Below are 21724 nucleotides of genomic sequence, written 5' to 3' on the forward strand. Positions count from 1 at the left end.
AGCTATGGTTCCCGTTAGTGAGACCATCTCCAGTGGAAGCATCAAATATTATGTCGCATGCCATTAGACAATAGGTCTTTGCAACATGCGACTGGTCACAAGCGACATAATCTTCTACTTCTCCGAAATCTAAGACAACATCTCTCACAACACCCAGATCGAACAGCGTCGAACAGCACTGGGCGCTGCCTGCAAATACCACGCAGCAAAGACCAAGAAGGAGGCAGAGAGAACTAAGATAGCCGTTGTCGACGCCAGCAACAGGAAGTTGTCCAATCGCCTTACCATTACTAGGTTAATAACCGAATCTAATGCTATATTTATACAGTATTGCATCTGGAAGATCACCGACGACCTAAGAACTGCCAAGGCTATGAGGAATACCCTGATCTGTTATGACGCTGCCATGACTTACCCTATTTGGGTATAGCGCCTTGGCTGGGATCCTGTATCCAGCCTCACCTCCGCAGTCCCGAGATAGGTACACTTGTACAATACTGTTTTGATATACCCGTCTGTTTTTGGAGGCTGTCCCGGCCGTGACATCTGGTAGCTGCTCCAGCTTTGATCTGCATTGCGCAGTGCCGCCCTCCCCCCTCTCGGCCTACATTGTGTAGCGTCGCCGAACGCATTGAGCGATCGACATCGAAACCGTGGCACCGTCAAGGTCCAGCCCGGATAACCAGCCCAAAGCAGGCCCCCAGCAGACTTTACTACCGAAAAGGAAAAAAAACCCTGTCTACAGTGTAACCTATCAGCTCTGCGAGTTGACGGCACCTAACACTCATTCACTCACGACCCAATGCCATCTCCGAACCATCCTCGAGTACCTTTGCTTCCACTAGCAATCAATTCGTGAACGGCAATGAAAGCCACGTTACATTCGCAAACCGTGGCGCGACTGACGTGAATATACGACGCACGACACTCGCCATGACCACGGCATATCACCCGCAAGCCGACGGACAAAGTGAGAGAACAAATTAAATCGTCGAAATCCTGCTCCGCTGTATGATTACCAACCATGATGCACCAGTGGTCAGCTGGGACGAATTACTGCCCGACGTACAGTTCGCTATCAACACCTCGCGCAACTTCACTACAGGGGAGACGCCGTTCAAGATCCTATATGGTATCCACCCGCGCGACGGGACCAACGTCCATCAGACAGACACGGGACTTGAATCAGCTGAACAATTCTATCGCGACCGGAGAGATATTAGAAATGAAGCAGAAGAGACCCTCAAGCTCACGCAGGCAAAAATGGCCATTTACTATAACCAGAAGCACTCACCAATCAGCATTGGAGACATGGTCTACCTCAAGGTGATGTGAAAGCTGAACAAAGGCTGCCGTATACCTCACTCCTCCGCCCTCGACGTCATCAAGACTGCCCCGTTCAAGGTGTTGGAACGGATTCGTAAAGGCGCTTTCCGACTCGACCTGCTAGCCCATATGAAGATACACCCGGTGGTCTTCACAGTCCATGTATCGCCGGCCCAAATAGACTCATATGGACGAGCTCCAGTTGCCGTGGGCCGAGTCACTAAAGCTGCGGACGACACCTCAACCCCAGATGCGCAGCAGCTGGCAATCACTCCCACATCTAACGCCTCTCCAGCCTTACCCACTGCCCCCGGTGAGACACAACGATACATCGTCGACCGCATCCTCACAAAGGAGCTACGACGCATGCTAGGTACGAGACAGAAGCAATGGCAATACAAAGTCAGATAGCAAGGCTACGACGCGTCTGAAGATTCCTTTGTCCCGGAATCGCAACTCCGCCAAGACGTCCCCGGGATAGTCGACGCATGGGAACAGCGTTACGGCAATCAGCGCCGGACGCGTTCTAACGCAAAGACTAACTAAGGACAACGGTTTCCACTGCAACAGCTTGGATAGGACAGCTCCGATACGGTTGTCAACTGAGGACTGCGTTGACTGTCATGGTTAGACGCGCCCTCACTCGACAACTGCACAGGACTCCCTACCCAAGGACAAGCTTTCTACGCCACCATGCGAGCGTATAGCCCAAAGCTGGCCCCATTCAGACCAAAATCGTCATTACGTCAATATTAACTCATTTTCCTGCCAAAAGGCACAGTCACCGCAAGAGCAAGTGAGAGCGAGAGCAAACAAACGCGCCAAGCCAGGCACCTACTTATATCAGAACTCTCACCCACAACCGATTTTACCCCACTACACTCACATACTCCCATACACCTTTACACTGATTCCAAGTCCTGTAAAGCATCTCTGCTTATCCCCACCACACTCACATACTCTCACACTCCCATACACCTCTACACTGATTCCAAGTCCTGTAAAGCATCTCTGCTTACCCCCACTCACTATCTCACTCCATACATCACACCGCAACGATGAACCCAGACATTCTTGAAGAACGCATCGGCATCGACCATGCAATCAAGATGGCTCACGTCAAGTTGCACGACGTCAACGGCAAAGTCTCCGTCTATCCGGTGATAGAGGAGTACTTTGAGTCTACTGACGAAGAAGACGAAGACGAGTCAGACGCCGGCGAGCCAGATACTAAGCAAGGCGACGCAGAGCCCCCCAACCCCAAGGGCAAGAGCGAAGCTAAGCTGAATTACAAATTCGGCAAAGCTAAGCCATCTGAGTTCCAGAACAACTATACGCATGCGATGGCTGCATACTTCGTGCCTGCACCGATCAAAGGCTTGATCACCGCCAAAGAGATTGAGTCTATGGACATGAACATCGCACCTCTTGTCATGACCGCCAAGGAACGCGAGGACTACGCTGAAGACTCGCCCTTCACCGCACCCGCCAACAGGTTGTTGGAATTCAAAGACGACATAAAGAAGCCTAACGCCAAGCCTGTTGACACCGTGGTGCACAAGCTACTGAAGATGAATCACCCTGACCTCGAGCCCCTAGCTGACGACCTCTGGCAAGCGGTACATGAAGCTAGAGGTAGAGGCATCCCGGTTTGGGAGCAAGTGCTGAACACCCCCAAGCTTGGTGGAGGCCGCCCCCGCTCTAAGTCACTCCCAACATATCGCGACAACACTACGCGGGAGCTCGACCGGGATGCAGTCACTACTGACCTCCGCAAGACCGCAGACGAACATGTCGTGATTTCAAGGCTGCAACCCGGATCAATCATGCACCCGACGGATGATCAGATCATGGCTCAACTGCATCACTTCTTAGCCAAACGCCCACACTGCCGCGACAAGAATGGTCACTTGCACGCAGACAAAGTCGAGTTGTTCCTCGAGTGGATGCGTTACACTCACCATTGGATGACCACCGTCAACGCCATTGAGCAAGTCATGCATCACAAGTTCCTGGAAGTGACGACGGGTCTCCTCCCAGTTAAGACCGCTCACTGCCAGATGCAAGCCGCAGACATCGCACACTGGAAGTCACTCACAGTCCTCCCCAGCAAGGATCGAGAGCAAAAGAAGAAGCAGGGTGACATGACTCGCGCCGAAGAGATGGCTGACTGCTTCGCGAGGCTTGAGGCGAAGGCTAACGCGAGGAAACGTATCGCACCCCTAGAGCGAAACGTCTGCAAGGTCCCGGAGGAGCCTAAGCAGTTTACGCAGAACCAAGATGACCACGTAACCCTCCAGATCGTTGAGCAGGCTGAGAACCGATCATTCGCTCGCCTGGGACACACTATCAACTACCTCGACGACTCCCTACCCGACGAACAGCCGAACCATAAGGCATACGTCGATCTCACATACGCGAACACATGCGGCCCCCATTCACAAGGTCAGCAAGACATTGAATACGTGCCTACTCACCGCATCGTCGACGTCACAGACCCGAAATGGTATCCATCGCTGGCAAAGATCTTCCACCAGACAGAGTACATCAAAGACTACTGGAAGGGCATGCATGCCGGTTTGGTGATGTCAGACTACAAGTTGTTCCTAATCACCATCAAGCACAACAAGGAACATTGCACTAGCAACGTGCATGCGCACAAGCAGGACGTGCCAAACCTAGTGAAAGACTTGCGCATCGTCACGCGTTCATCGCCAATTATCTTCATGCTTGTCCGATCACACAATATCGACAAGCTTATGCAAGGACTTATCAAGCGTTTCCATGACCTCGCCCATAATGACCCAACCACCGAATTCTACAAGTCGCTCAACAACCCATCACTATCCAACACCGGTGTGAAAGAGACGTCGCAGCTCCCAAAGTTCACCGCGCTGCCCCAGATGCATTTCGGTACTTGGAAAGAATTCAGACACGAAGTAGGTATCGGCGCGCTCATCGAACAACGTTTTCAGATGGGAAACCAAGAATACAACGCGAAGGCCGCTGTGGTCCCAGTGCCAGGGTCTTTCAACAACGACGCAAAACTCTACATGGCGTACCACTTGCAAGTCTCCGTGCGACACGATGCAAACAAGCCCCGCCTCATGCCGGGAGATCACGTTACTGTTGACATGAACCCCACTGCAGACACGCAGGCTGTCAACGAAGAGGTCTGGCGCGGCAGGGTCACAGAGCCGACCGGGGCCACAGCCATGGGCATGATCAACGTCATCGTCGAGCGACCATGGAAGAACGGCACCGTCGCAGACAAGATGGAGTACAACAAACTCCCGATGACGCGCTTGAAAATGATGAGCAACGGAGACCTCCTGACATGGACACAGAAGAACTGCAAGATGAACATCGTCATCTACACCAAGAACGTTGACAAGGAATGCAAGCGACTGATGGAGAACCTTGCGAGGATGACGCTTTCTGAAGGACAACGAGCAACCTACGCAGAGAAGGCCCGCCGCCTCGACGCAGCACGACAGATGCTGATCTGCACCGACCACGCGCAGTCCACAGCGACAGCCCTGTACGAAGACATTGAAGCTCAACACCGCCGGATCGCTATCGATTTCATCACCAAAATGCTCCATCCACACCAACAGGAGGAATTTGGACGATGGGTCGAGACTGGGGTGTATGACCGTACGATATGGCTCACTGGACTATCAGGCTCGGGAAAGACATACCTCGCCATGGCCACCATGCTACCATACCTCGGCAACGTCGAAGTGCCAGAGGAGCTTATGAACATCTCGAACCATGAGCAAGAATTGCACTTGCAGAAGCAAGTCGTCACTAAGGCAAAGAAGAAGGCCAATAAGGAGAAAGAAGACACCGCAAAGCCCACTGACGATGCATCAGAGTCAGCCACGAAGGGCAAGACGGAGAAGCAGCAGCAAGACCGCTACAAGGAAGCCCGAGACAATATGGCACCTCCCCAAGCATCACGCCGTACTGTCACCGAGCGAGGCCGAATCACAATCGCAGCTATGCAGAACGAGGCTGTCGACTCACAATACGTACTTATGTCGGCTATGGCAAAAGCATACTGCCAACAGATGGGGCTGCCAACCCCTCTGGTACTGCGTCTGCACAGCACGGAAGCCGAAGTCAAGGCAGTTGCAGCAATATCCAACCCGAACTACCATCCAACCGCAGAAGTTTCCCGCACAGCTATTAACCCGTCCGCCAAAATCACAGAGGATTTGTTGAATAGCCTACTGTCCGATTACTTGGCAGCCTTTCGCGGAGGATGCCCAGGTATCGCGGACCGACGCTTCAAGCATATCGAAGGATCAGCGGCTCGGTACATCCTACAGCTCGCACGATTTCCCGCGTTCAAAGCATCACAAGAGTTGCTCGATGCCTTCTCAGAGGAAGAGCTCGAGGCATGGGGCGAAGAGTTGAAACCCCTCCTCGACGCACGCTCAGAGCTGAGCAACACGAAGGGCAAGCCAAGTAAGGAGATCAAGGACAAGATTGCCACGGCGGCAAAGATAGTCCTAAATGTCCTCCTTGAGCGTGCCAGCGTGATTTGCACCACAGTCTCAGTCGCAACGCAGGCATCATTCAATATGACGCGTCGCACACACGTAGTCGCCCTGGAGGAAGCCGGACGTGCCAATGACGCAGAGACTGTCGGCCTTTTCTCACACTACTGGCATGCAAGCCTACGAATAATCAGCGGCGCAGTGAACCAACTCCGTCCTGCCGCCTTCGGGGATGAAAAGCAGAATCCGTTCTCTAAGCTCCTCACCGTCTCTACTATCGCACGCATCCAAGCAACGGGTGGTGTTGTCAGTCAGTTGGAAGCATCGTCCCGCTTCCACAATGAAGCCCTGTTCAAGCTCTGCGCACACGTCAACGCAATGCCAGGCATGAAGCCAGTGCAGGGAGCATTCAACGAAGAACTGTCAGAAAAGTATGCCGAGATTAACAAGAAGATCTGGGGCATCAAGTCAAATTTGATATTCCTCAACACCAAGAACATCACGACGCAGCGAGACGCCAATCGCTCTACGTACTGCAGGGAGACTGCCGCGGTCACAATCCAAGACGCAATCAACCGCATGGCATACATGGACGGCAAGGACCATGTCATTATCACACCATACCACGCGCAAGTGATGATGCTGCGACGCCAGCGAGACTACGCAGTAATGGTGGCCCACTCGACCCGCAAGAACGCGCTCGCGAAGAAGTTGCTAGACATTGAGATCGTGACAATCGACTCCTTCATGGGCAAAGACCGCGCATCAGTCACTGTCGACACCGTGGGAGCTGTCGGACACTTGTTTGAATTCGAGAGAACTATTGTTGCCACAACGCGGGCTCGCACTTCATGCCAGCTGGTCGGACCAACGATGGAGTATACTGCCCCCAACTCCAAAATCAAGCAGTCACATCCCTTAACACAAGCGATCCGTTACATGAACAAGAAAAAGTGGATTAGACTTCTAGAGTTCTCAGAGATCCGAGGTATGGAACCATACCGGACCGCTATGATGGCTGCGGGCCTGGGCGAAGAATGTGAAGTACAAGTATACGTGAAGGCATCAACGATTGCCGACGTCATCTATGGAGAAGCGGATCACGACCCAGTTGACCTCGAGATCATCGCGCGCATGAAAGAGATCAAGCCAAACACTACCAAGGCATGAAGGCATGGGCACTTCGGCAGAGAGGCACAAGGGAATCTGATGATGGATTTCAAGTGTGGACTTTGATCATGGGTTTTTATTATGGAGTCTTGAAGGCTATTTGTACAATAATAGGACTGCCTATCTTATAGTAGGGACTGCCAGAGGGCGTAGTAGGACGAATCGATGAAGCTAATGGCATTATGGATGAATGAAGCATAGTGCAAGATGGGTCTCCCATGCTACCGACAAAACCGGAAAATTAAAACAACTGGGCTTATCTTACTAACACCTACCATCCGCAACGCGAAATATCTCTACAACCACGTGCTTATTTTGTACTAAAATACGCGTAATTAAATGCGTAGTCTTTATTTCTGCTATGCCTCGTTGCTTGAAAATTAATACGCCGCCGCTAGAGGAGCAAGCGGATAGGTACTACCTATAGCTCTAAACTCCTAAACGCGCTGCCATTTTTGTAGTGTATCTGTAGGCCTAATAATAGTTACTCAAATCTGTTATAGATATCTATCAAGGTCGAGCTCCAATATATTGAATTAAGTCTGCATTAGCAGGTATGCGAAAATGCGGTGTTTTGGCAGTGTTTTGGCGTGATGTTGCATCGCGGTTGATGGGGCCGCCATTTTCCAGTTTTGTCGGTTGCATGGGAGGTGGGTGCAAGAGCGGTGATGCAGGGCGGATGCAGCATTAGGTAATGCCGCATATGCTGAGTCATGGCACAGCGGGCGACGAGCAGGGGGCGGATGCGCAAACTACGTACTTGTACTACTTACTAGTAGCATGTCTTGTTGCATGCAGCCAGCGGCCATTCCGTCCTCACCGTCGCCTGCGCTCCCTTGTGCGCGTGCCCTCTCCCAGTTTCCCCGTGTGCAATTGGCAGCAGAAACAGCAGCACTGGCACTGCCTGGCCACCTGAGCCTCCCGAGCCGTGCGTGCCGTGTGTTGTCTGCGTCTTCATCCTCCGCTTCAGCGTCAGCCTCTGCAAACTGATCCCCAGGCTGGAATGCTGCTTGGCCGAGTCTCAGTCGCCGCCTGCACAAAAACTTTCTGCGCAACCAGACGACGACCGCTCACTCTTCTCCACACGCGCCCGCTTGCCAGGCTGCCCAGTACTACTGTGCTCGCCTGCGCCCGCCGCCTGCTCCACCCACCGCCGCAAATGGACCACAATGGCTCCGTCAAGCGCAAGCAACCCCCAACTTCGCCCGCCACCGACCGCCCCCTCAAGCACATCAAGCCCGAACCCTCTGCACACGTGACAAACGGCCACGACGACACCATGGAAGACGCCCCCAGCGAATACAGCGCCGCCGACGACCTGCCGCCGCCTGCCCACGTTGCTGCTTCCGCCTCTGGGCCTGACACGGCCGAGTGGCAAAAGACCATCGAGAACGTGGTGAAGAGCGTTGTCTCGATTCACTTTTGCCAGACATGCTCCTTTGACACAGATCCCGCCGTCAGCTCAGAAGCTACGGGCTTCGTCGTCGATGCCGAACAAGGCTACATCCTCACAAACAGACATGTCGTGGGCGCCGGGCCCTTTATCGGCTACTGCATCTTCGACAACCACGAGGAGTGCGACGTCCACCCCGTCTACCGCGACCCCGTCCACGACTTTGGTATCCTGCGCTTCGACCCTTCAAAGATTCGCTACATGCCCGTCACCGCCCTTAAGCTACGCCCAGACAATGCAAAGGTTGGCGTTGAGATTCGCGTGGTCGGTAACGATGCTGGAGAGAAGCTGAGTATTCTGTCTGGCGTCATCAGCCGACTGGATCGCAACGCGCCTGAGTACGGCGAGGGCTACTCCGACTTCAACACAAACTACATACAGGCCGCCGCTGCCGCCAGCGGAGGTTCTTCGGGCAGTCCTGTAGTCGACCGCGACGGATATGCCGTTGCGCTACAGGCGGGCGGACGCGCTGACGGTGCTGCGACCGACTACTTCCTGCCCTTGGACCGCCCTCTGCGCGCGCTCGAGCTGATCCGCCAAGGCAAGCATGTCACCAGAGGCACCATTCAGACGCAGTGGATACTCAAGCCCTTCGACGAATGTCGACGATTGGGTCTCTCTGCCGAGCTAGAAAAGGACATCCGCACCCAGTTCCCCAAAGAAACGGGCATGCTGGTTGCCGAGGTTGTTCTCCCCCAAGGTCCTGCATCGAACAAGGTTGAAGAGGGTGATCTTCTGCTGCGTGTCAACGGAGAGCTACTGACCCAGTTTGTCCGTCTCGATGCAATCCTGGATGAGCACGTGGGCCAAACCATTTCTGTGACCATTCAGCGTGCAGGAGAGAACATGGACGTCGAGATTGATGTCGGTGATCTCCATGCCATTACCCCCGACAAGTTTGTTTCTGTTGCAGGTGCTTCGTTCCACGACCTCTCATATCAACAAGCTCGCCTATACGCCATCTCGCTCAAGGGCGCAGGTGTGTATGTGTGTGAGGCGGCTGGCTCATTCAGATTTGCCGATGGCTACACGTCTGGCTGGCTGATTCAAGAAGTTGACAACCAGCCAACACCAGACCTAGACACTTTCATTCAAGTCATGAAGAAGATTCCTGACCGCAAGCGAGTCGTCATGATGTACAAGCACCTGCGCGATCTGCACACTGCAAACACGAGCATTACTGCAATCGATAGGCATTGGCACGCAAAGATTCGGGTAGCAACTCGTAATGATACGACTGGCTTGTGGGACTTTAGCCCACTTGCCGATGCCATACCACCTGTGCCTCCAGTTCCACGTCGTGCCAACTTTGTCAAGATGAGCTCTAGTTATCCAGAGGCTGTAGACATTGTCCGCAGTTTTGTACGCGTGCACGTCTCCATGCCCATCAAGCTCGACGGCTTCCCCAAGTTGAACAAGCAGGGCTATGGTCTTGTGGTTGATGCCGACCAGGGTCTTGTCCTTGTTTCAAGAGCAATTCTGCCCTACGACCTGTGCGATATATCCTTGATCATCGCCGACAGCATTTTTGTTGATGCAAAGGTTGTCTTCATGCACCCGTTACAGAACTATGCCATTGTCAAGTACGATGCCTCGCTAGTCAATGCACCTGTGAAGACTCCCAAGTTTGCAACGGATTTCATCAAGAAGGGTGCTGAGACTATTTTCTTTGGTATCAACCAAAACTTCCGACCTGTTGTGGCTAAGACGGTTGTGACAGATATTACTACTGTTGCTATTCCGGCTAGTGCAATCACGCCGCGGTACCGTGCAACCAATTTTGATGCCATCACCGTAGACACAAACCAGGCTTCGCATAGCGGTTCTGGTGTGCTTATTGCCGAGGATGGCACTGTCCAGGCTCTCTGGCTTTCATACTTGGGTGAGCGAACTTCGCATAGTGGCAAGGACGTAGAATATCATCTCGGTCTTGCGACACCCAACCTCCTTCCAGTACTCAACGAGATCCGAAGCGGCAAGACTCCAAAGCTTCGTATCTTGAACGTCGAATTCCAAACAGTTCAGATGAGCCAAGCTCGCGTCATGGGTGTTTCAGAGGAATGGATCGAAAAGACAGAAACGGTCGATCCAGAGCGCCATCAGCTCTTCATGGTCCGGAAGGTCGATTCGGGTCATAGCGATGGCCTTCACGAGGGCGATGTCCTTTTGACACTCAACGGCAAACTCGTAACCCGCTCTCCGGATCTGGACGTTATGTACAACAATGAAGTCCTTGACGCAGTCATTGTGCGCAAACGCGAAGAAAAGACCATCAAGGTCTCTACCGTTCCAACAGAGGACCTCGAGACCGACCGTCTGGTCAGCTTCTGCGGTGCCACTTTCCACCGTCCTCATCAAGCCGTGCGTCAGCAAATCAGCAAAATCCACTCAGACGTCTACATTTCCTCGCGGGCCCGTGGCTCACCAGCGTACATGTACGGGGTAAGTTTCTCGATTTCTCTTTCTGTATTTTTTCTTTGCTAACCAGTACCACTAGCTCGCACCCACAAACTTTGTCACACACGTCAACAATGTCCCTACGCCTAATCTCTCCGCTTTCCTTGTCGAAATCAAGAAGATCAAGGACAATGAGTATTTCCGCATGAAAGTCATGACATTTGATAATGTCCCCTGGGTCGCTACCATGAAGAAGAACGAGCACTACTTCCCTACTATCGAGCATATCAAAGATCCGTCGGAACCCCTGGGCTGGAAAAAGATTATTCACGAGTGTGATGTCGGAGGCGCAAGAGAGGAATTGGGACCGGATGAGCTGGAAGCGGATGCTGCTGAAGACTAGACGGATGGTTGTTTGGGTATAGACAATGCGGGGCTTGAAAGAAATTAATAACCACTGCTATTCATCTTAACGCACAGGAGTCTCGGATCATCATTCCATGTAAATGTGTCTATGTACTGTACAGAAAATATCCCAAACCAGACCAAACAATAATTTCTCTATCTCTGCATCTCATGCTCGCCAAACTGACTCTTATCCCCCATCTCCACCCCTCGTCGCTGCATCTCAACCGCGTACCGCATAACCTCCGCCTCCCACTCCCCCAGCGCCACCATCTCCCCTCCCAACAAGCGCTCCACCGCCCCAGCCAGCGCCATAGCACCCAAAGCTGCCTGATTCGTACTCGCCGCAGTATGCGGCCGAAACCCGGCAAGCGCATCACCCAGCAACACCACCCTTCCTCCCTCCAACACCGCCGCCGGCGCAATCACATCCGTAATCGCCTGCACAAACGGGACCTCCGTCCCCCGCACCACCTCCGCAAACTGCGGCGGTAACATCTCTTCCGCCCTCTTCTTCTGGCGCTCCCAAACCCGCGGGTTAATAGCGCCAGGCGGAAGCGTAACGTGATGCTTCCGCCCATGCACATCCGTCATAACATCCTCATGCTCCTTGGAACCTTGCGCAGCATTAACGTACCAGACCCAGTTTAGCAAGCGCTGCCCCGGTGCCGTAGTACCATGGGACCCGGGGATCGTGTAAGCGAGGATTTGGGTGCCGGGGGCATGGTAGAAGGTGAAGGTGTTTGTGAAGAGGGAGTGGGTGGGAGTGCTGAGAGAGGTTTCGGGGAGGGTGCCGCGCCAGGCTATGTAACCGGCGTAGGTACGCGCTGTGGAGGGGAAGTATGAGGTGCGGATTTGGGAGCTGGGGCCGTCGGCGGCGAGGACGAGGTCTGCCGGAGTGTTGCGAGAGGTGCCGGAGGTGTGGGTGTAGGATATTTGGATGGGGTTGGAGAAGTCTGGGGATGGGACGGCTACGCTTGTGACTGTGCACCCGTATTCGTAGGATGTTGTTCCTTCGTTGGGTTCCGGGGTGGGGACTGCGGCGTAGTCGGTTTTTGTGCCGTCGTAGTTTGTGCGGAGGAGGTGGTAGAGGAGGTCCCAGCTTGTCATGTGTTGGTCTTGGTCGTGGCGGCTGATTATCTTTCCTTCCTTATCGAGATATTGCCGCTGGTGGCTTGGGACTGTCAGTGGTGTGTGGGTTCGGTCGTGGGTTTCGAAGAACTTTTGTACTTTTGGGCCGGCTACGACGCCTGCGCCTTGGTCTTGGAGAAGGGGCGTTGGGTTGCGCTCGAAGATGCGGATGTTGAGGTCTTTTCTCAGATGCTTCAATGCGACTCCAGCCATGAGGCCGCCTAGTGAGCCTCCTACAATAACAATGTTCTTGGGTTTTGCTTGGGCCATGGTTGCGCGTGGAACTGTGAAAGGCCTGGATGGAATGAAAGTTTGTTAGATTTGAGCCAAAGGCTCGTAGTGCGTAACTACATTTTAAATTTAGAGAATATCAAGATCTATGCAAGGATAGAATCTTGTATTACAGTCAATGACATGATGCTGTATCCTAGATGGTGTCAGATTAGAAGTTGTCGGAAGCTCGATAGCGACGTCGCTTATGTTACCATGACGTACACTATATCCACAGGAATCGGAAACACACGAAGATCGTTGTCTAGCCAGTCAAATTCAGGAAAATGATCAGTTCATATTTCTAAATTACTTGAACCATATGATATATACTGATTACCTGCGCCTGCGCTCCTTGAAATATTTTAACCGCCCTAGTATCCTAACAGTCCGAGTATGTACAGGATTCCTTCATCCAAAAGTCCTCCTTTCATTGTCACTATCCCTTCTGGCTTGTGAATGTGTTGCGAATTTGGGTTTGACATGGACTTTCGGGCCCCTAAAGTACGGGATGTGTACCGGTACACAGAACGAAACAGCAAAGCCAAACACAACCAGATGTTGGCGATTCCAATCAGAACAGACGTGACAACTACACCAAACCAGTGGAGCGGCGGTCCTGCTACGACAAAAGCGCATATCAGTAGACCGTGTGGAAGGCAGATGATGTAGTATAGAGGACGATCGAGGCGAGTCTTGAGAACCACCTTTTCGCCTTTGGTGCGTCGCGCGTTGTGGTGACTGATAAAAGGGACAAAGGTACAGTAACCCACCACACACGAGACCGTTAATGCGACAAGAATGAAGGAAATGCTTGTAGGTGTGAACAACCACTGCTGGAAAAGATAGCTGTGCCTCTCGAAGAAGGAGAAGATGAGAGTATCGATATAGCCGCTCAGTAGAGCGAAGGTCAGGATAATAGGCTCGGAAATGAGCATTTCGTACGGCCGGAGCATTGCCATGGCCCATTGGGGGCATTGATACATCTCCATCCAGGCTTTGTCGTAATTGGGTCCATAGATATTCATGTTGCCCTCCTCTCTTTGCCTTTCCGCCTCACGATCCAGCAGAACCGACACCCGCATCTCTTCCGCAAGCAGCCAGTGGAGGAACTGTGTAGCTACACCAAGAACGAACTGAAGCCAAAAGGTCCATCTCCAGTCAAGAAATTGTTGAACTGCGCCTCTAGCAACGCCAGCAAGGACAGCACCAAGACATGTGAAGAGAGATGCCCATAAGACGGCACAGAACTGCTCTTCCTTGTCAAACATATCCTCGATGATACTCATAGTTACGTCGCATCTAGCTTACGACAATCAACCCACAATCCTCCCTCCAATGACTCCACCAAAGCTTCCTGACGATGCGCAAATCAGGACAGACATATTGGTCAGACCAAGCGAAGCCTGCGTGACTGACTTACGACCCATGTCCTCTGAAAACGGGCGCCAGAGCCTGTACCCGACTGCGTGCGAGATCAGGGAGGTTGCTATCCCCTTTTGGGCATTTTCGATGCCAAAGTATGTGTTAAGTGAGGGAACGGCGTTGGAATAGCTGGCTGTGTTGAAGGCTGTGCTGGTTTGGCAGGATGAAATGACAGTAAGGAGGATCCATTTTCTACGTGCAGTCCATGCGTAGGCTAGGTGGCTGCGTGAATTCTCTTTGGTGAGGAATTTGGTGGGGGTGAGGTGAGTCCGGGGAGAGGAGCCAGGTAGTTTGGAAGGGTGTAGTGGAAATGGTCTGAAAGGGTCTGATGAAGACATTGTTAGGAGTCACGTGGGTTTGGTGGAATATCTTGGCTACGTTGGATGTGTGGCTATCTCCGAGAGTGAGTGAGCTTTTTTTTGTGAAAGGCTTGGAAGGGAGTCACAGAGTATATGTTATTCATAGGCAGCTACAGATGCAGATATTGATTGCTATGTGTTTTCTCAACTGTGGTTGATCGGATCTTGTCACCGTGTGACCATAGTTGAAGTTGGAGGACATTATTCACAAGAGGGGTGCACGTATTAGTAATGAAGTTGTCTGTAGCTGTCTGATTAAAAATACGAACGGTAGTGTCGACTCTTTGATGTGTTGATAATGTGTATCTGTCGAGTCGCTCAGCTGAGTCGAATAGATTTGGGGTTGAGTACTCCAGTTTGTTCTTAATCACAAACTCAGCACGGAGTAACAGCAGAATGAAGATTACTGACCCAGATCTATCAATTAAGCTTAGCCATCGCTTCTGCGTACTTGCACTTGACGTACGACAGCGGCAGAAGATCGTGATTCGCTCTTCTCCACAGACTCCCATGTATAGAATGAAATCCCGTAAACACAAGTGGTTAGGTCCTATTGGATAGACAAATTGATTTTATGATCTGCTAGTTGATACATATCAAGAAAGGATTCGAGACAGCTATGCATGGTAGCATCAGCAAACTCATTGTGCCATGTCACGCAGTTCGTGGGGGAAACGCGGGTTGACGGGTATATGCAGAAAGCCGTAGGGTAGTATGTGCTCAGTATCATAATGTAGGATTGACTGGCTTCCAAGGTTGCACAAAGTTGAGCAAGACTTGCATAACCCCGCATATGTAAATATGCTTTCAGGGAAGGTGCATATCTTATCAGTCTCCTGAACATTGCTGCGTCAATGTTCAGGCAAATATCGTTACATGTACGGGAAAGAAGTGAAGATGTGACCTTCCTGCGAAAGGCATAGTAACTATCTCAAGTTGCTCAAGAGGTTTGAGCCAACCGGCGTGGTTCCATTTGTAGTACAGCGTTGTTGAATACCTTGTCACACGACACGGTTCTTTGAACCGAACAATTATAGCCATCTGAAATATAGTATACCTCAGTATTCAGGGATGGCCAGAATCCTCTGCACGGCCTGAAAAGGCAGGTCAAGTCCCAACGACGATGCCATGTCCAATGACGCTTTTGACAGACGCAATGACATCTCGGCGAGAAGATTTCCGTCAGATTCCCATCAGACCGGACTTGAAACCATTTCAAGACTGACAGGAGTTTTGAACCCAACTTGACGTAGAGTTGTGTTTTCAATGTTCCGGAATTGCGAAGGGTCAACGAACGCATGAATGTCAGACTTTCTGCCGGTTAATGGAGAGAGGTACAATCGAAACTGAAACTACTGAGCGGCATAGATCTTCCGTACAATAAAAGCCGATTTGCATCAATAAGTGCTATGTAGGCTGCCGAAGTCGCGACTGTTAGTGCGTACGCCGATACAGTGCGCCATGGATGCCATGAATGCCATGGTGACACTACTCTACTATTCGGGGTGATGTCGGTCAATACTACTAACAGCACACTTGTTGAACAGAGGAGTTCCTAGCGAGAATAGTTCGGATTACCTGTACTTGGCCTAGGCCAAAGCGGCGAAATTTAATAGTGCAACGATGCACCCGAGCCCGTTAAACGGTAGATGCAGTACGGAGGTGATAGTCGGCAGTGGTTCCTGGGGTTCTTGGAGCTGCTTGAAACCTCCGACGTCTGAACTGGGACGCGATGATCCAAGACAAACGAGAGCCACACACCCAGGTGGCCCATGCTCAACAATTCCGTCCAATCATCTTGCTGTTTTCAAAATATACAGATACCACTAGCTGACCAATGCATCCAGCAGTTCCAATCAGACTTGTCTCTTCTTGTAGCGGTAGCAATAGGACAAGGTAGCAGCCTCCATTCGCACGTTGGGCCTTGTGACAATTACCGGCATGCAGCGTTTGCACGTCTCTCCATGCAGCGGATGCGCATCCCTTCTGTTACACTAACAACATACAATCGTTCTGGCTGAGCAACATCTGTCTTTACCAGTTTCGAATAAGCGCGTGTGACTGAGGCCACCGAGCCATGTCCAAACACATCCCGCTGGCCCTCTTAGCCAGAACAGGCCCATGTGCCCGTCAAACTCAGTCCTTCTACCGCCTTCCCGCCTTCTGCAGTCGTATGCCGCTTTTCTCACCCTGCGGCCCGTTGCATGACTTGGGCCGTGTACTCGGTACCTGTTGAAATCAGTTTTCTGAGCAACACGTCTCCACATTCGTTCCATTAAGTAAGAGGGGGGATCCGGGTCTTCAAATCTTCATACCTCGTTGACTATCAGTCGAAACTATCACACTTACTCAGCACCCCTACAGCCTGGTCGTCATGGCAGCCGTCATGCGCCCGCGAGCGCTAGATGGCGAAAGGAGAATGAACATGGACGCCCTTGGGATAGCCTACATCGTCTTCGCCATATTCTACACCATCACACTGTCTGCAGAGCTCTACTTTTTATATCGACGACGTGATGCATTCTGCATACAGCTGCGAAATATCAAGGTGCTTTTCGCAGCAGTTTGTATGCTCCATGTGTATCTCACTATTGTCCTGTTTGTCTACCCTTGGAATGGCTTCTTTCCATGCTCAGCCGAATTCTGGATCATGTCTGTCTTCCTTCCATCTGGCATGGCATTCTTCCAGGGTGAGTAGTTCTGCTTACACGTATGGGCTTCGACTAACGCTTCATAGCTTGCAACGCAAAGGTTCTCACGGTCTATGAGAGACAGAATCGGTTGACGCGTAACTTCCTTGAAGGAGCACGCAAGAAGCGCATCTCATACACTCCCCGTGGGCTATACGAAGCGTGGCGCGATCTCGATGCAGCAAAGAAAGTGTACTTTGGTACCTTGGCTGGGTTGGCGATTTCCGTAAGAGCTATTTGCTTAGATCACAAATTCTTTGCGCTGACCAGTCCAGTTTATTCCTGCTATCATATTATTCTTCGGTTCGCGCCGTTTTCATGCGTCTTTCGGCTTCTTTGGAGTGGCTACAGACTTCCACAAATGCCGCCGAGGGGGTGAATGGTATGTGGCGCATTTGTGAAAAGATGGATGTCTGAACTAATCAGAGTGCAGGATTCCATCGATTTTTGTTCAATTGTTCTGGACGATGCTAGTGGGCCCTTGGATTCTATGGAAGATCCGCGACATCAGGGACGTCCACTCATGGGCCTGGCAAACAAGACTGGCCATCATTGCTGGGTATGTTTATTTTCTGCGTTCCTTACTCAAATCACTTACATTCTGGCTAGTCTACCAGGAACACCGCTTTGGATTGCCTTCACATACTCAAACATGAACATCGCTACCAGCGTCAACAGATTCTTCGCACCAGCAGGATGGTAGGTCTAGGTTTTACCCGTAGTGCTTCGATCTTGACATTAACTCAACCAAATAGGTTCATACCATCACTGATAGTTTGCCAACAAGTCCTGGTCGTCATCCCTCTCCGGGATGCACTGAAGATGCAGCCCTATCGTCGCTCTTCAATCTCCGAAACCGATTCTTTCAAATCTTCGCGGCCCATCTTGGTTGAAAAGTCGCCAATGGAGAGCCTCGACAAATCTTCCAGAACCAAAGTATCTATGCAAGCTCTGGAATTCAGCATCGAACACAGCATCGAGCCCCTCATTGCCTGGGCCGCAGCCCGTGAGTTCACAGCCGAGAACTGTATCTTCTTGCGCGAAGTGCGCAACTTTAGGAGAAAATGGGCCGGCCTTAAGGTCGTCACTACAGCGCAACGCCGCCAAATGTTTAACGAGGCATCACTCATCTTCTTCACGCTCGTCAACCCGTTTACTGCTGAGATGGCCATCAACATCGAATACAAGATCTTCAAGACACTACAAACCGTCTTCGCAGAAGTAGAATTCGATCCATATATGCCGCGCTGCAAAACGCCTGACGATGTCCAATCACCCGTCTTCCGGGAAAACGTCGTGTGCCCGTGGGAAGACACACTCAGTCGCCCAACTAGTATCCAAAGTGATACAACGTCATCATCAACCTCGAGTACAAAGAGCATAGTACCGAGTGAATTCACAGACGAAATTTTTGACGCTGCCTATGACAGCATCAAGTACCTTGTTTTTACAAATACCTGGCCTAGGTATGTAGAGCTCGCAGGCAAGCTTCACACCGCTCTCTGAACAACACGTCTCTTATGACTGCTGTTTCGACCAATGCCCCCATTTTTTTCTGCCTTTTACCTGCCTCCTTTCTTAGTTAGGATAATACCCTTGAATGACAATGCAATTGCTTTCCCTGTTCATGTTGTTGAACTTAATCATCCTGGCTGCGATCATTTACCTATTGCTGCCTTTTCCCCATTCCCCCAACTTCTGGAAATATCATAGAAAATTAGAACTCGTATTTTTCATCATAATTATAATAACAGCACATTAATCATTACTACCATCAATCTACATGCGTTACTATTGCCATCTTCATCGTCCAAGCCCTGATTCTTAGAAGCCCAAGGCAAGTTCTCTCATTGTAATCGCCAAGGACAACACCAGATCCACCTGTGGATGCGGTTTCGACATGCGTTTTGCTACCATGCGGGGCGCGTTCTAGAATTTGTCACGCTTCCAACCCTGATCGGCCGGCACACATACTTACCTTTCTTGGCAGTTGAAGAGCAAAAAAAAAGGGTATCCACTGTGATAGCGATCCCCAAGATCGACATGTGCACATGACATTGGCAGCAAGTATAGAAACAAATCCTTCCCTTTGTAAACCAAACTACGAAGCTCACTCCCTTCACCAACCTTTTTTTTCCTCCGATATGGAGAAGTCGATGACATGTCTCATACACGGAGCTTCTCACAAATACTAGGCCTATTTACCCGGATAACAAAACGTCGTCTGCAAGTCTAGACCCTTTAGGCGCAGCGAGATTTGCTCAGACAAGCCACAATGGTCGTTGACGAAAAAGAGTCTTTTCTTTCCCTTTGCTCATCTCTCATCGTTACAACCATCTGGTCGGGACCTCTATGCAGCGCGCGAAATTCATGCGTTAGGGGGTGGCACGGGAGGAATGGTAGAGTTGTGATTTAGGAGGGACGGGTGGCGAGTGCGTGGCTGTAGGTTTCGTATCTTGGAGCGGATGGTGTCACAGGTTGTGGTAATGCAGGATATGCACAGACCACGCGTGGTGAATCAGGCTGGCGGGATGGAGCGGCGGCTTGCCGAGTGGACGCTGGTAAGACGGAAGAGAAAATCAGTGGGGCGTCTCCTTTCGCACTTTGTTGTCTCCTCATGCGATTTTTATCAAAGAAGCGACATACGGTATTGGTGTCAATGTTGCGACCGTATTCTCCGTACCCGGTGCCAAAGTAGGGGATACTGCCTTCTAGTAACGCGGCGCTGCCGAGTTTCTCGAAGGGTTCTTCCTCTTCTTCGTTTTTCAGTCGATATTTAGAAGTTGGTGGTTCTATGGGGCCTTGTGGCGCCGGTGGAAAGGTTGCAAGGTCAGGCCATGCTATCGAGCATTCTGTGTTGGAAGATGACCAGTTTTCTGGGTGTGGTGGTGTTGAAGGCCAAATCGTCGGGTCGGGTCCAAATGGTTTCACAGTAGGCATTCTGTATGTTCCATCCGCTTGGCAGAAGAACTCGGTGATACGCTGAGGGGCAGGGATGACTTCATGTTTAAAGTTAGATTTGTTTTTGGAGTGATGGTTTATATCCTTCCTACCAGAAGGATTGGTCGCGGCGTTTGAATACACTGCACACCACGGGTCTGAGTAGCTGTCCGACCCACATGAGCAAGACTGCTCGCTTGAGGAAGCCATATTATCCAAGAAGTATGTGCGTTATAAACCGGTGATGAGAAGGTATGAAAGCTGTTTCTTTCTCCTTGTAAAGTGTCCTGCCGATGCATATCAATCTACAAGAAGCCATCATTACTAAATAGTAAAAAGTCGCATAGCATAATTCCCATACGAAGATACGTAGTAGAACTAAAGTTGAATGATTTTGTAATAGAATAATTATTGCCTCTTGAGGAGGCTTATAATCAAATGTACTGCCGGTGAGTGGTTGAATGGTAGCGACTGTGAACATAAAAATTCGCCGACTAGCACTCCAAAAAACGTGCGAACTATGGTAAGCGCGTATTAACCATGGTTAGTATATGCAGCATTAGTTTTGCTTTAGTTTTTAGTTTTTGTTCTTCGTATGTGTACATTTTGATAAAACCTAAGATTGAAACATAGATTTGGTGTAAAAACAAGGCGTAGCTCGAAGAGAAAATCAAAACGCGAACACAGCTAACAGGAACGTATGTATTTAATAGTAATTAAAAAACAAGAGACGTCCACGAAACTTTGAGAATAGGAAAAGGAAAAGGGAAGACGAAGCAAATTATTATAGATAAGGATAATAAAAGTACTTTAACGAAGACACAGGTACTAAAGTAGGTGAACATACCGTTAAATACAACGATAACAAAGACGATGATTACAAAAGAGTGATACTAGAAGGTTATAATAATAGCAGTAGTAGTTTTAGCGAGGATGAAAGTATTATCATTCTAGACGCCGATAATAATGATAATGATAATGAAGAAGAAAAACAATGATAATAATAATAATAATACTGTGTTTCCGAATTAAGTGAAATCAAGTTCTACAACCTGACCATAACCTTACAAGCATTATATAGGCTCATAAGATACGTTTTATATCTTTAGTGTGTATATCAGTTTTTTAGATGAATTTTCTAAGTAGGGTTGGTACCAGGAAAGCCTAACAAAGCAGAACCTTTGCAATTAGAAATTTCCTAATGTTTTCAAGATAAAAACTATCAGGTAATAGATAGATGGAGAAAATAGAGCTTAATCTGCACTGCCCTTCAGTACCGCTCGCTAGGCTGTTAGAGCTACCTTTTTTACATTCACAATCTCATTCTAGACCTACTATACCTAGCGAGATTACAAAAGCACGTGTATACTAAGAAGTAAAAGTTTAATAACATGATTCTACAACACATTACTCAAGACTCGCACTTGATAGAAGACCTTCTTTTAAATGTTTCTCTACAATGGTATGTCTTTTAGGACTAGGCATATTCTAGGCTCTAACCTTTGTAGCCTTCTTCCGCTCTACTCTATAAGAGACATGGGAACTCGCAGAGCTCCTTATACTCCGTTCAAGCGCGTAGCTATAAACTGTTATCGAATAGGTTAAGCTGTATATTTAAGCTGCGTGAGATAGACCTTGGGGTAAAGGTATAAT

General features: G+C 50.2%; 7 protein-coding genes across 7 annotated transcripts; 4 read left to right on the forward strand and 3 right to left on the reverse strand.

Moving 5' to 3' along the window:
• Positions 1-933: 933 nt before the first annotated feature.
• PSV08DRAFT_346536 (uncharacterized protein) lies at positions 934-1872 on the forward strand (the record flags this gene model as incomplete). Its single annotated transcript, XM_066092782.1, has 4 exons — positions 934-970; positions 1037-1326; positions 1390-1699; positions 1760-1872. The coding sequence occupies 4 exons, from the start codon at positions 934-936 to the stop codon at positions 1870-1872; spliced, it is 750 nt and encodes a 249-aa protein (XP_065950031.1).
• A 1616-nt stretch (positions 1873-3488) lies between these two features.
• PSV08DRAFT_214327 (uncharacterized protein) lies at positions 3489-7057 on the forward strand (the record flags this gene model as incomplete). The annotated part of the gene is made up of 2 exons (XM_014220266.1): positions 3489-5063; positions 5124-7057. The coding sequence occupies 2 exons, from the start codon at positions 3489-3491 to the stop codon at positions 6999-7001; spliced, it is 3453 nt and encodes a 1150-aa protein (XP_014075741.1). The 3' UTR covers positions 7002-7057.
• Positions 7058-7695: 638 nt separating this feature from the next.
• Positions 7696-11422, forward strand: PSV08DRAFT_398279 (trypsin-like cysteine/serine peptidase domain-containing protein; the record flags this gene model as incomplete). The annotated part of the gene is made up of 3 exons (XM_014220267.2): positions 7696-7866; positions 7999-10896; positions 10952-11422. 3 exons carry the CDS (start codon positions 7696-7698, stop codon positions 11252-11254), a joined length of 3372 nt encoding a protein of 1123 aa, XP_014075742.2. The 3' UTR covers positions 11255-11422.
• PSV08DRAFT_214333 (uncharacterized protein) lies at positions 11413-12657 on the reverse strand (the record flags this gene model as incomplete). Its single annotated transcript, XM_014220268.1, has 1 exon — positions 11413-12657. One exon carries the CDS (start codon positions 12655-12657, stop codon positions 11413-11415), a length of 1245 nt encoding a protein of 414 aa, XP_014075743.1.
• Positions 12658-13031: 374 nt separating this feature from the next.
• On the reverse strand, positions 13032-14420 carry PSV08DRAFT_169973 (major facilitator superfamily domain-containing protein; the record flags this gene model as incomplete). Its single annotated transcript, XM_014220269.1, is given in 2 exon segments — positions 13032-13963; positions 13979-14420. 2 exon segments carry the CDS (start codon positions 14418-14420, stop codon positions 13032-13034), a joined length of 1374 nt encoding a protein of 457 aa, XP_014075744.1.
• A 2395-nt stretch (positions 14421-16815) lies between these two features.
• PSV08DRAFT_168604 (uncharacterized protein) lies at positions 16816-18637 on the forward strand (the record flags this gene model as incomplete). The annotated part of the gene is made up of 6 exons (XM_014220270.1): positions 16816-17131; positions 17179-17357; positions 17407-17513; positions 17565-17690; positions 17741-17830; positions 17887-18637. The coding sequence occupies 6 exons, from the start codon at positions 16816-16818 to the stop codon at positions 18635-18637; spliced, it is 1569 nt and encodes a 522-aa protein (XP_014075745.1).
• Positions 18638-19543: 906 nt separating this feature from the next.
• On the reverse strand, positions 19544-20281 carry PSV08DRAFT_242953 (uncharacterized protein; the record flags this gene model as incomplete). Its single annotated transcript, XM_014220271.2, has 1 exon — positions 19544-20281. One exon carries the CDS (start codon positions 20279-20281, stop codon positions 19544-19546), a length of 738 nt encoding a protein of 245 aa, XP_014075746.2.
• Between the last annotated feature and the right edge of the window lie 1443 nt (positions 20282-21724).

This window comes from Bipolaris maydis, assembly GCF_028858645.1.
Source record: "Bipolaris maydis strain C4 unplaced genomic scaffold PSV08scaffold_1, whole genome shotgun sequence".
Taxonomy (NCBI): domain Eukaryota; kingdom Fungi; phylum Ascomycota; class Dothideomycetes; order Pleosporales; family Pleosporaceae; genus Bipolaris; species Bipolaris maydis.